This window comes from Eulemur rufifrons, chromosome 8 (genome assembly GCF_041146395.1).
Source record: "Eulemur rufifrons isolate Redbay chromosome 8, OSU_ERuf_1, whole genome shotgun sequence".
Classification (NCBI taxonomy): domain Eukaryota; kingdom Metazoa; phylum Chordata; class Mammalia; order Primates; family Lemuridae; genus Eulemur; species Eulemur rufifrons.
In genome coordinates, this window is record NC_090990.1 from 66,036,457 (window position 1) to 66,049,896 (window position 13,440).

General features: G+C 32.4%; 1 protein-coding gene across 14 annotated transcripts in view; it reads left to right on the forward strand.

Annotated features, from left to right (window-relative positions):
* Positions 1-13,440, forward strand: part of PRKACB (protein kinase cAMP-activated catalytic subunit beta) — a 125,522-nt gene that overhangs the window by 88,324 nt on the left and 23,758 nt on the right. For 13 of the 14 annotated variants that reach the window (XM_069478124.1, XM_069478133.1, XM_069478121.1 and 10 more), the window contains 5 exons: positions 516-644; positions 2,170-2,268; positions 3,114-3,196; positions 9,927-10,053; positions 10,605-10,700. In XM_069478124.1, coding sequence (XP_069334225.1) covers positions 516-644; positions 2,170-2,268; positions 3,114-3,196; positions 9,927-10,053; positions 10,605-10,700 — 534 coding nt within the window. The remainder of the gene's footprint in view (positions 1-515; positions 645-2,169; positions 2,269-3,113; positions 3,197-9,926; positions 10,054-10,604; positions 10,701-13,440) is intronic. The other variant, XM_069478130.1, reaches the window with a different exon arrangement.

Genomic DNA, 13,440 nt, shown 5'->3' on the forward strand with positions numbered 1-13,440 from the left:
TCTATAAGCTTGTATAAAGACAGGAATGAAGTAAGACAGTGCTTTCCTCAGAGGTAACTCCAGTGAAAGGACTCTGATCCTTCAGCTTACCTATTCATTACAGTTATTTCTAAGTGCACTAAGACTGTGGCTTACATGAGTCTTTGCCAGTATACTTCTGGTCAGTTTGTAATTATCAAAATATGGAACTAATTTATTAGAAATCCAGTATTAGGGATGCATATTGGAATATGATCTTTAATATTTCAACTGAGGCTCTTATTTTCTCCTGTTACTATTATGTTCTGTTTTACAATATAATTCTCTTCTCAGATATTAGATCCTTTCTTATTCAAAGAGGAAAATAGAACCAATAACCTAGAATCTCAATAGTCTTTTTGCATTGTTTTTAAATGGATAGTTATAAATTGAATTATCCATTCTGATTATATGTTATTAAAGCAATTATAATGATCATAGTCTTTTTATGAGGATTTCTAATTTTAAAGTTATTTTTATTTTTTATGTATATTTAGAATAATGCTGGGCTCGAGGATTTTGAAAGGAAAAAAACCCTTGGGACAGGTTCATTTGGAAGAGTCATGTTGGTGAAACATAAAGCCACTGAACAGTATTATGCCATGAAGATCTTAGATAAACAGAAGGTTAGTGTATTTGTTGTTATTTACCTTCAGGGTTAACTTCAGTTTTATTGGCTAGACTATTAAACAGATGGAGTATAATGTCTATTTGTATTCTATTTGTATTCTTACATATTGTGACTATATGATGCATAATTAATACACAGCTGGCTTGGGTTCCACGTTCAACCAAACATGGATGCAAGATACTTGGAAAAAAATTACATCTGTACTGAACATGTACACACTTTTCTTCTTGTCATTATTCCCTAAACAATACAGCATAACAATTATTTACATAGCATTTACATTATATTAGATATGATAAGTAATCTAGAAATGACATAAAATATACAGAGGATGTGCTTAGGTTATATGCAGAAACTATGTTATTTTATATCAGGGACTTGCGCATCCGGGCATTTTGGTTTCTGTGGAAGGTCCTGGAACCAATCTTTCAGGAATTCTGAGGGACAGCTGTAATTTATTGTGATAATTATGGACTAAATTGTAACTAGTTAAAATGGGGACAGCAGTGACCCAACTACTTCATGTTACAGATTTAAAAAACGTGAGGTCCAAAGAGTTGAAGTAACATCTCCAAAGTCACAAAGTTGGTTGAATAGAAGGTATACCGTAGAATACAGGATCTGCTGACTCCCAATTATTCTTTGCTCAATATTATTGGTATACTTCTCTTTTTATCTACCAATAACTGGCTGATATTTTAATTACTTTTAACTTTTATATTAATATTTAACTTCTTGATGTCTGTGGTTATCCCTGCATTGACAATAAGCCTCTAGCAAGAAAGAATGCCGCCCTCTAATGATTTACACAGATACAAGACAATTATTTATGTTTCCCTAAGGTCATCTTTTCTTAAATTCAAAATAGAATCCCACGTGGAATACAATCATGAAGTTAAGATAAAGTATTTTCCCCTTCTATTGAGTAGACAATGCAGAGGAAGCTTGATTAAGCTTATATGACCTATTTGTTATAAATACATAGTAGTTTTTTTCCCAATATTTTTTGTATCCTCTTCTATGATGGTGTACATGGAAGTTTTAGAATTTGTACCTGTATCTATTCGGGTAATATAAAATGAACAGTTTATTTTTACCCACTAGTTTTCAATTATTGATGTTTCCTTAATAATTTCATTGCTTATCTTCTGAAGTATTTAAAATCTGTACTTATTACAATGGTTTGGGCCAGCTTTTTTAGTGTACTATAATTCATTAGGATCTAAGTACTTTGACGTATTAATTTTTTAAGTAATTTTTTATGAGTCTATTTCTTGTTCCTACTTAGCTTTCACTTCTTAACTGAAATCATAGTTGACCTTTTTAAGACCCAGTTTTAAATCCTCCATTAAGACTTTCATTTGAATCCTAGTTGGTAGTTATTATCTTCCTTATCCAAGTCTAGCAATTTTGCTTATCTAAGTTCATTATGTGGAAAAAATTTTATTTTTTTTCTTTTAAAATAATAACTTTTTAATTTTGTTTAAGTACATTAAAATATACTTATGTTTCAATTACAGGTTGTTAAACTGAAGCAAATAGAGCATACTTTGAATGAGAAAAGAATATTACAGGCAGTGAATTTTCCTTTTCTTGTTCGACTGGAGTATTCTTTTAAGGTAAATTTAATATCTAAATAAGATATTTCAACCTGATGTATTTTTTTAAATACGAAGCTGTGAATAGGATTCTAAACCAGATGATAAGCCTGAATAATATGAAAAAACAAAAAAGAAATATCTTTAGTTCTTATGTAATTAAATCCATTGTGCTTATAAACTTAGGTAACATTGGAAAAGGTTTTGATTCTCCCTCGGGAAATTGTTCAAGATGATATGTGTAATTCTAAATGAGATGGTATTACAAAATCAAATGTTTCGATTTATCAAAAACCATAGGGATGTCTTATTAAGCAATTCTTATACCCAACACACCTTCTACTTTTCTTGAACACGTTCTGCTATGATCTCACCATCTTCTTTTACTTAGTAATCTGTGTTCTAGTCTTTTAACTTATACAAGGCAGAACAGTGTTTGCTACACTATTCAAGTGTCTGATAAAGTTGCATAAAATTTATTCTTTAAACTGGCAGCTTCTCATCTCTTTGGAATGATACTTGGCATATTGCAAGTTGAATATGAAATATTTTAACCTTTTTCCTCCCTTTATTCTTTAAATCAAATGACAATCTATATGTTTAAGATATTAAAATCACTACTCTCATGTACCTAAAATGTAAATATTCTTATGAGCTTTTACAAATTGTTTTTTAGCTTTGTAATTCCTTTGCATACACTATAGCATTATCTCATTGCCTCAATATTTAATTGTTCAGAGTTAAATGTCCCCTGCAAGAGTAGGAATAGCAAAAGTCCCAGACTAATCTGTGGCATGGTGTAATCTTAAAATAATTTTTACCTAGTTTTCATAATTTTAATTTATTTTCTTCTTATTTGTTCATAGGATAATTCTAATTTATACATGGTTATGGAATATGTCCCTGGGGGTGAAATGTTTTCACATTTAAGAAGAATTGGAAGGTTCAGGTAACTAATGCTTTTCCCCTCCTTAAATCTTTATATGCTTGTGTTGTTTTAAGTCAAATTTTAAAGTTAATGCCAATACCAAAAATTCATATTATTCATCTTCATAAAAAGACTATGATCATTATAATTGCTTTAATAATATATAATCAGAACGGATAATTCAATAACTATTCATTTAAAAACAATACAAAAAGACTATTGAGATTCCAGATTATTGGTTCTAGTTATTGGTCCCAGGAATTTATTCTACCTACCTATCTAGCTGTAATCTCATGTACTTTAATCTCACTCTGTCCTTCCCCTCTCCTTACCATTCTCAGCCCCTAGTATCCTCTGCTCTACTTTTTACTTCTATGAGATCAACTTTTTTTTAGCTTCTATACATGATTGAGAATATGTAGTGTTTAACTTTCTGTTCCTGGCTTATTTCACTTAACCTAATGTCCTCTGATTCCATCTATATTGCCATGAATGACAAGACTGCATTCTTTTTTATGGCTGAATATTATTTCATAGTGTGTATATACCACATTTTCTTTATCCATTCACCTGTTGTTGGACACCTAGTTTGATTCTATATCTTGGCTACTGTGAATAGTGGTGCAATAAACATAGGGGTGCAGCTGTCTCTTCAATATGATTTCCTTTCCTTTGAATAAATTCCCAGTAGTGGGATTGCTGGATCATACTGTAGTTCTATTTATAGTTTTTTGAGGAACCTCCATACTGTTCTTCACAGTGGCTGTACTAATTTACATTCCCACCAACATTGTGTAGAGTTCCCTTTTCTCCACATCCTTGCCAGCATTTGATATTTTTTGTCTTTTTGATAACAGTCATCCTAATTGGGGTAAGATGATACCTCATTGTGGTTTTGGTTTGTATTTCCCTGATGATTAGTGATGTTGAGAATTTTAAAAATATATTTGTTAGCCATCTGTATGTCTTCTTTTGAGTAATATCTATTCAGATCATTTACCCATTTTTAATTGGATTGTTTGGGTTTTTGCTGTTGAGATATATGAGTTCCTTGTATTAATATATTCTGGATATTAATCCTCTATCAGATGATTAGTTTGCAAATATTCTCTCCCCTTCTGTAGTTGCCTTTTCACTATGTTTATTGTTTCCTTTGCTGTGCAGAAGCTTTTCAGTTTGATATAATCCGACTTATTCATTTTCACTTTTGTTGCCTATGCTAGATTTTAGAAGTAAAAATCAAAATGTCTTGCATTTTTATTAAGAGCAGATAATACTTCAAGAAAACCTTGCTTTTTTAAATATAGAGAACCAGACTCTGGTCCTCTATCTGTGTACCTCTGACACCAATGTTTAATTTTTAGAAAAGCACATAAACAATTTCTTTCTGACCCCAGACAACCCAATCACACATAAAACTTCCTTCATAAGGCCCATCCTTTATAAATCCTCTTTGACTTGTTTAGACCTCTTATCATTTTCTGAAACCTCCAGTCTTAATCCTATAATTTTTCTTTTCTTCTTCTCTTTTTGTGTTTTGGAACAACTAATCATTTTATCTTAGAATAAAAATTTGCCACATATGATACTTTCTCATACAAAATTATTTTTCTTAGGTTCATATTTTGATTAGTAGACTTAAATATATTAGTCTTTTTATAAAATTTAAGAAGCCAAGAATGAACTTATATTTATTTAGCAATTTGTTTCAGTTTTATATCCTATTTGGGTACGACCCAGACATTTAATGAGTATGTATTATTTAATTTAACATTAAAGAACTTTAAGATTTTAAATCATGTGAGAAGTTCATTTATAAACATTTAGAATTACCTAATTTATTTATTTTTTTAACAATTATATCTTGATTACTTATAAGAATTGAGATATCAGACAAAGCTAGTCATTATTTTAAGGAATTTTTTATTAGCCAATTTTATAGCCTGTTAATATCAAATGTTTATCTAAGTAACCTTAAATTTATTTATTTATTTATTTTTTAAGAGATGGAGTCTCACTTTGTTATCCACGGGAGTGCAGTGGTGTGATCACAGCTTGCTGAAGCCTTGAACTCCTGGGCTCAAGCAATCCTCTTACCTTGGCCTCCCAAAGTGCTGGGATTGTAGGCATGAGCCACCATGCCCAGCCTAGAACCTTCAATGTAAATACATGAGTATTCTGTTGATAACTCAGAAGCTGTTTATTTAAACTGACAATATTAAATTAATCTCATTTATCAAAGAATTACATAAACAAAGATCACTTTATTTTAGGCTGGGTTTAAACCTTAATGACCTTAAAAAAAATCTATCAGAGGCAAATATAAAACTCTCTGATCAGGAGACCTAGAACACATGTGTGCTGACAATTTTGGAGACATTTCTATTTTATCAGCAATTTTAAAACCAGTTAATTTATCAAAGATTTAAGCCATGTGAACTAAAAAAATAACTGGAGTTAAGTACTATATATTTCATATGAATACCCATTTATCTAAATAGAATTCCTTAAGGATTTCTAATCAACTATGCTGGATTTTATCATGTAGACACAATATGCTACATAATCATGTCCATATACATAAACACATATTAACCCATGTACATACATATAAATATCTTATACCTTGTATTTCAGAATTTTAGTCATGGACAGTAAAACATAAACTCGCAGATTTGTAAAACAGTAGGATCCAACTTATTTGTCTGACAAATGAGTTAAGGCTAAACTTCATGATTTTTTTAAATAGGTAATATGAAGGCTGTGAACCAAATTTGGGGTAGAGCAGTCTGAGTCAGTTAGAAATATACTGGGTTGGACAAAAAATAGTTAAGAGTGATAAGTTAAACAAGAAGAGTGATTCTGACAAGTTCTGTACAGTATTCTCTTGCTCTCAATTCTTTGTCCTTGAAGATAAGAATGTTTCCATTCCTTTTAGTATAGGGAGGGTATCGTTTACATGGGAATTTTATTTCTTGCTTTTAAAAAGTAGCCTGAAGTCAAAATGATTTTCTTTTATATCTTCTGTTTTTCAAGTGTTTTTACTTAAATAGTCGCTATGCTAGAATAGCTGAGGAGTTTTGGAAAAAGAGTTTAGCTTAGAGAAGAGTAAAGAAGAGGAGGTGTAAGGAGGGGAGGGAAGAGCTCTGACAAGGAAAGCGTCTCAGCTAGCTCTGAGGCAGTATTTTATAGCAAGACAATCTTTTGAGTCCTGAATGTTTTTTTCAATCTTCAAGATATCAATTGAGATATGAGTCTTATCTGCAGTGTATGATATTATAGTCACGGTCTTTTGGTTCAGTTTGAAGAACAACAGACTGTTTGAATGATTCCTCTAATGTTTGAACATGTTACCAGCTGGAGTCCCAGAAAATATCTTGGCATGCCTTTAAACTTGGAGAGCCCATTTTTAACTAAATTTATCTAGGTTATTTGGTTTAATGCCAAATATGCAAAAGCCAATTAAACACAAGCACGAGTACACAAAGGCCAAATAAACGCAAGTGCCAATGGAAAATAAAGTAGGTACTTACCAGGAAGAACAATAAACCTTCTCCAAATGAAGCAAAAAAAAAAAATCCCCTTATCTAAATCTCAAAGTTGAGGTCCAAACCTTGCAGCTGAGGTCAACAGGAAAAAAATAACCCTCCCCAACCCAAGATCTCCCAATCAGCAGGGGAAAGACCCCTCTCAAATAGGAAGGGGAAAGATCTCACCCCAACCAAATCCCAAGTAAAACAAAACTTGACCAAAATTAGGAGTTCAGTCCAAGAGAGACTCACCAGTGGGGGAAGAGGTGCCCCACAGAAGCAGAGGATCTCAAAGGCCCCCAGTGTGGGTACCTCGTGCTATAGTTCCAATGACCAGTGATTCTCCTTGAAATGAATCAGCTTTGGAATCCTACTTCTGACACCAAGGGTGTCATAGTCAAAATAAAAATGTAGACAAGAATCTCTAAATTTAATGTTTTATTTGGGAAGCAAGAATTGCAATTGAGGGCATCTACCCAGACCAGGTGACCTTTGGTGTGTCTGAAGAGCAGTGACAAAGTTGGAGATTTTATAAAAAGGAGAAATGTTATATTTGTTTTGAAAGAAAGTTCATTGGCACTAGTAAAATTTTGGGGGGCTGGCAAGCTCTCATTGGTAAGTGATGGGATGGGTAAAACTAGTCTTAGAGTTGCACCGGGTTTTTTCAGTAGCTATTAGATAAAACTGGTTGCAGATTACAACAGCCAGTTTCAGCAGCTAAGCTTGTGGCAAATTTAATCCTTGGAGCAGGTGCCATATGTCCCGAGTGCTTTATCCCCCTGGTCCCTCGACAGGACTGATGACGGTAATTTGATTCATAAAAATATGATGGTAGACTTGGATTATCACAGGATGATATCAAGTAATGGGCAAGTTTTTTTTTTTTTTTTTTTTTTTTGAGACAGAGTCTCGCTCTGTTGCCCAGGCTAGAGTGAGTGCCATGGCGTCAGCCTAGCTCACAGCAACCTCAATCTCCTGAGCTCAAGGGATCCTCCTGTCTCAGCCTCCCGAGTAGCTGGAACTACAGGCATGCACCACCATGCCCGGCTAATTTTTTCTATATATTTTTAGCTGTCCATATAATTTCTTTCTATTTTTAGTAGAGATGGGGTCTCGCTCTTGCTCAGGCTGGTCTCGAACTCCTGAGCTCAAACGATCCGCCCACCTCGGCCTCCCAGAGTGCTAGGATTACAGGCGTGAGCCACCACGCCCGGCCATGGGCAAGTATTAGAGTTATTTTAGTTACCTGGAGCCTGAGCCAAAATTGATTTATTGACCTAATATGTATAGAGCACCTAATATGGGTCAGGCACTGTGCTAATGAAAAGTAGTTTCTGTTTATCTTTGATAATTCTCTTTTCTCTCCTATTGTCCTCTCTCTCCACTGCTCCTTGTCCAAGCAGAATCCTCATATGGCCTTATGATTATTCAAAGTTTTACACTGAAGTGCCACACCTAAACCTCTTCTCAAAAAATATTTGTCCATTTTCTATGATTATTAATTTACTTTCTTTATATAATAGCTCCCCACACTCTTATTTCTTTAATACTTGACTTGGTACTATTAATACAAGGAAAGCAAGTTGATTGAAATAATTCACACTGACATGCTGTCTTTTCTAAACTTTCACAAATACTACATACACACTTAAAGATTGCTAATTCCCATCTTAGAAACTTTGAGGTAGTACGTATATGACTTATTATTTAGCATAGCTTTAATCAGACTTAATGGAGTCATTATGATTCTCTGCTTAAATAGTAGAGGTATAGACTTAAACCTGCTACAGCATTAGATCTTCCTGGTGTCCTCCTGCATTCCCCTAAATACTGAGTAGAAATACCTGATAACAAATTGCACTTAGAGTATGTTACTTTCACCTTTATATAGATCTATGAAATTGATTATAGATGTATGAAATTGTTTGTGTATGGAAAGAAATATAAGATACTGAGTGCATCCTACATTTACAAATGCATGGAGAAAATAGAAGCGATTTCCCAGGTCTAAAGTTTCTAAGTTCAAGGATAAATGTTGCAATGACCAGATGATTGTCCCAATCTCTGCTTACAATGTTTCCCTCCTTCTTTGTCATTTGACATAAGGTATAGACTGTTACAGTGTTGAGATGGAGCTGAAACTGGAAGGGTATTATAAAATGTTGCCCCCCAGAGGTTTTTTCTTTTCGTATTCATTCACTCAACAATAGTTACTGAGCACCTGTGGTGTATCAGGCTAGTACCTGGGGAATGTAGTGACAAGCAAAAGGAGCTGCATATATAATCTTTTTTTTTTTGGGGGGGGGGAGGAATTTTTATTTATGATTCTACCAAGTCATAATTATGCTAACCGTTTTAAGGGAAATCCTATTCACAGTTAAAGTTGTTCATTGAGGACACAAATCTGAGACTCATTGTAATTTATCAGCCAGATTAGTAGAATTCAGTGAATACACTAGAAGATAAATTAGAAACTCAAATTAGAAAATTGGTACATCCTTTTGGAGTAACAATCAGTTCAAAATTGCACTGATCTATCAATTGATCTAATCTATGCATAAAAGAACTGTTCAAATTTATACAACCATGGAGATTATACCTATGTCTGTATGTCTGTATAAACATGCATAGTACAAGATTTGGAAATTCACATGCCAAGATTGTATATATGGTTTCTGGATGGGATTATGAGTGTTCATTATTCTTTACCAATATTTTATGATTTTTTTTCTATAATGAGCACGTGTCATTTTTGTAATAGGTACAATGGCATTTGCAGTTAAACAGCTTCTATGTAGAGGAATTTTATAAGCACTTGAAATTTGTGAGAAAAGTAGATGATGCATATTAACTGTAGCAATAGCCAATAGCCAATCCAATTGGCACATTTGCTTTTTAATCATTCTCAAGGTCAGACATAATTATAAAGACATCAATATTTTCTAATATGAGCAATAATAATTTACAATGATAACTATTTTAGGGTCATATTTTTCTTCAAATTTGCTGCTCCCTAAATGTATCAAAGCATTATCTGAAGACAATTTAGAGATTTACTAAATGTTTAGAAACTAACAAGATTGCTTGCATATGTTAAAAAAAAAAAAAAAAAACCTTTTGCTCCTAAAATCCCTTTATCTCATGTTAATTTTAATGTATAATCTACTAGTTATTATGTGTTAACCCAGTTTACAGAAAATCAATGTTTTGTTTCTTTGCAGTGAACCCCATGCACGGTTCTATGCAGCTCAGATAGTGCTAACATTTGAGTACCTCCATTCACTAGACCTCATCTACAGAGATCTAAAACCTGAAAATCTCTTAATTGACCATCAAGGTTATATCCAGGTATGACTTAACACATTATATATAACGTATTTGAGAAAATACCAGGCAAGAAAGAAACCCTGACTACCAATGTTTATTTTCCACTTCTCCTATTAATAAAATGAGATCATCCTTTTTTATGGGTATGAACAGATTCTCCCATTGATGCTTTCGCACTTCTGATGTAGCAATTAATGGCAGAGGACATGTTGGACTTAAGGCATACTTTTAACATTGTTTCATTTGTATTAATACTATTTATTTTTACCTTTTAATTTCACCTTTTTATCCCTTGGGTCTGGGATTTTATGATAATGACTGAAAAGGGTTTTTGTTGTGGTTGTTAATTTCTTTGTTTTCAATGGGGTAAGGGGTTTCCAACTTGGATTTTTAAGCTTTCATTCGCTAAATAATGGCCTTCGTGAATGAGTCTCATTACATTGACTTAATTTTTTTCCATTTTGTTCATGGTTTTAATTTTAACCTTGAATTTTTAACCTTCAATTTAGGTACAATAAATACATTTATTGTGAAGCAATAAATCTTCACAAATATTTTTCTTTCTTTTATAGGTCACAGACTTTGGGTTTGCCAAAAGAGTTAAAGGCAGAACTTGGACATTATGTGGCACTCCAGAGTATTTGGCTCCAGAAATAATCCTTAGCAAGGTATATTTATAATGTCAATATGTAAGAAGTAGAAATATGAGACGTGCATTACTAGGGACTTTTATGAAAACTGTTTCTTGATCTAATTTTACATTTTTTATTAGATCTAAGCTATGAATTTAAATAGATTAGTGTTTGATTACTGAAGAATAATTATTTAGCATCTACCACTAATTCCATAACCTCTGTCAATTTTAACTCTGGATCTTAGGGAAATAGTGTGAATAAATATGACCTCCAGATCCATGTTTTGAAGCCAAAACCATAGTTTTTCCATAATTATTCCCAATAATGGTAGGGTGGGGAAGTTTTGTTCTGGATTACACCAAGAGCCAAATCTAGAAATGATATGTACTAGTTGTCATTGCTTCATTTCAAATTTACCACTTAAAGAAATATATAAGAAGTATTTTTAAATTTAAGTTTAATAGGAATATTACAGCAATTGAATAGTTTTAGTCTTATTGAAGGAAGTTCTACTTTTCCCGATAGCATAATGTGGTAAGAGAAACTGTAACCATATCTAAAAGAATGGTTTAACATTTCTTTTCCTCTGGCATCCCTTCGTGGAGAAACAACAAAGGAGAAACTAATGATAACTGGGCACAAATAGAAGGGAGGAAAAGGGAAGGAATAAGACACGTGCCTCGATAGTTCACTAACTGAATAATTGAAATTTGACTAACCTACAGAAGTGTTAGAATAAAATAAAAGATTTTTTCAGCTTTTATCTCATCATCTTTCATAATTTAATTCATATATAACATTTTAGTCTTTTATAATCTAAATATCATTGCTATTAACAGATTTTCCTTCTTTAAGTATACTTAACAAATGTGACTGCAAAATAAGTGCCAAAACATTTACAAATGTGTATATATTATAAAAGTAATAGATGTTCATTGTACAAAATTTAGAAATTACAGAAAAATATAAAGAAACGGCCAAAAAGCCCTATATGTTATCCCTCCACCCAGAGGCAGCCTTTTTTAAAACAATTTTTGATTTTTTTATGTGTGTCATTATAGTTGAAACATAATGAATGTACAGTTTTGTGTCTATCTTTTTTCATTTGCATGATAACAAGCATCTAAACATCATTCTAATGGCTTGGTTACAAATTCACTGTAAGAATTTAGCCATTCTTCTATTGTTGAATATTCCAGTTTTCTTTTTGTTAGATTTTTTTGGTATTTTTGTGTAGGGTTTTTTTGCTATTATAAATAACTGTGATAAACATCTTTATGGATAAAACTTTTTCTGTATTTCACATTATTTCCTTAGGGTAGATTCCCAGAAGTGGAATTACTGAGTGAAAGGGTATGAATATTTTTAAGATAATTGATATATATTGCCAAACTGTTTTCCAAAAAGAGTATACCATTTTACACTCATACCAGTAGTGTATGAAAGTGCCTATTTTACTACACCCTCTCTAACGCTAGGTATTCTTGTTCTAAAAATATTTACTAATTTGATAGGCAATAAATGATAACTCATTGTTTTAATTCTCATATCTTTGATTATTAGATTTATTTGTAAATTTGTAATAGCCATTTAATGTGTGTGTGTGTAAATTATTAGATCATGTCATTTGCCCATTTATCTATTCTATTGTAATGTTTTTCTTATTGACTTGTTTTAATTCTCTATAGCTAGGGTGTTAACTTGTAATCTGGCATATTTACTATTAAAATTAGTAAATTAGCACACAATTTAAAATATAGGAACCAAAGAGTTACAGCAAAGTCAATGCCCATTTCTATGAGCAAAACAAAGTGCTATTCCTGTTATACCAGTCCCTGTCTTTAAAAAAACATACAGAATCAGGAAAAAAGAGAAAAGAAATCTCTATAGTATTGTAGTATTGTATGTTAGCTAGTTATTTGAAAACTAAATAGTTTGTAAAGCTTAACATGTTGACAAAAGGGTGGACTATGGGCAGTGGAGGTGGTACAGGGTACATTTGAGGGCAGAACAAGAGATGTGGGAAGATCTCAGCTTATTTCTTGCCATGACCAGGCTATTGGGTTTTTTTAATACTCTTTTGTGCCAATTGATACTGATGAGAGTTGATAAATTTCATATAAACATGTAGTATAAACATGTTATTCTTATTTATCTTCTCGTAAATACTTCTAGATCTTAATTTTAGTAAAGCTTAATATGAAAACAAACCCAATTAAACATAACCTTTGAATTATACTTTTGGTTTGCAAAACACTTTTTGTACAAGTTATTCTCTTTCATTTGATGTAGTCCTCACAAAACTGTATGAATTAGATTTCTTTCCTGTATACCGTGTAGAGATGAGAAGCAAAACAGTAGATAGCAAAAATAAAATGTATGTAAATATTTACATTTACTGGGTTCCGCATTAAACGTTCAGCTATCACAAGAGCCTATGAAGTGGATGGGACTATCCCTCGTATATTCACCCTCCTAACTCCAACTATATAGAGTACTTTGAAGTCAACTCCACTATTTACTATGAAATCCAATACCTCCTATTTCTTTCAAAACTTTTGACCTTTCTAGGTAGGCTATAGAAAACCTGATTCATAAGATTATGGACCTGGAACAGGTCTTAAGAGGTAATTTGGTCCAACTCCCTTCCTCTATTGAGCAACAACTAAATTATCCCAGTGAAATAGAGGATATTTCATTGTCTATAATATTCTTAATGATTTTAGGAAGAAGATGTAATAATCTTTCCCAATATCTAATTTCAATATCTGGT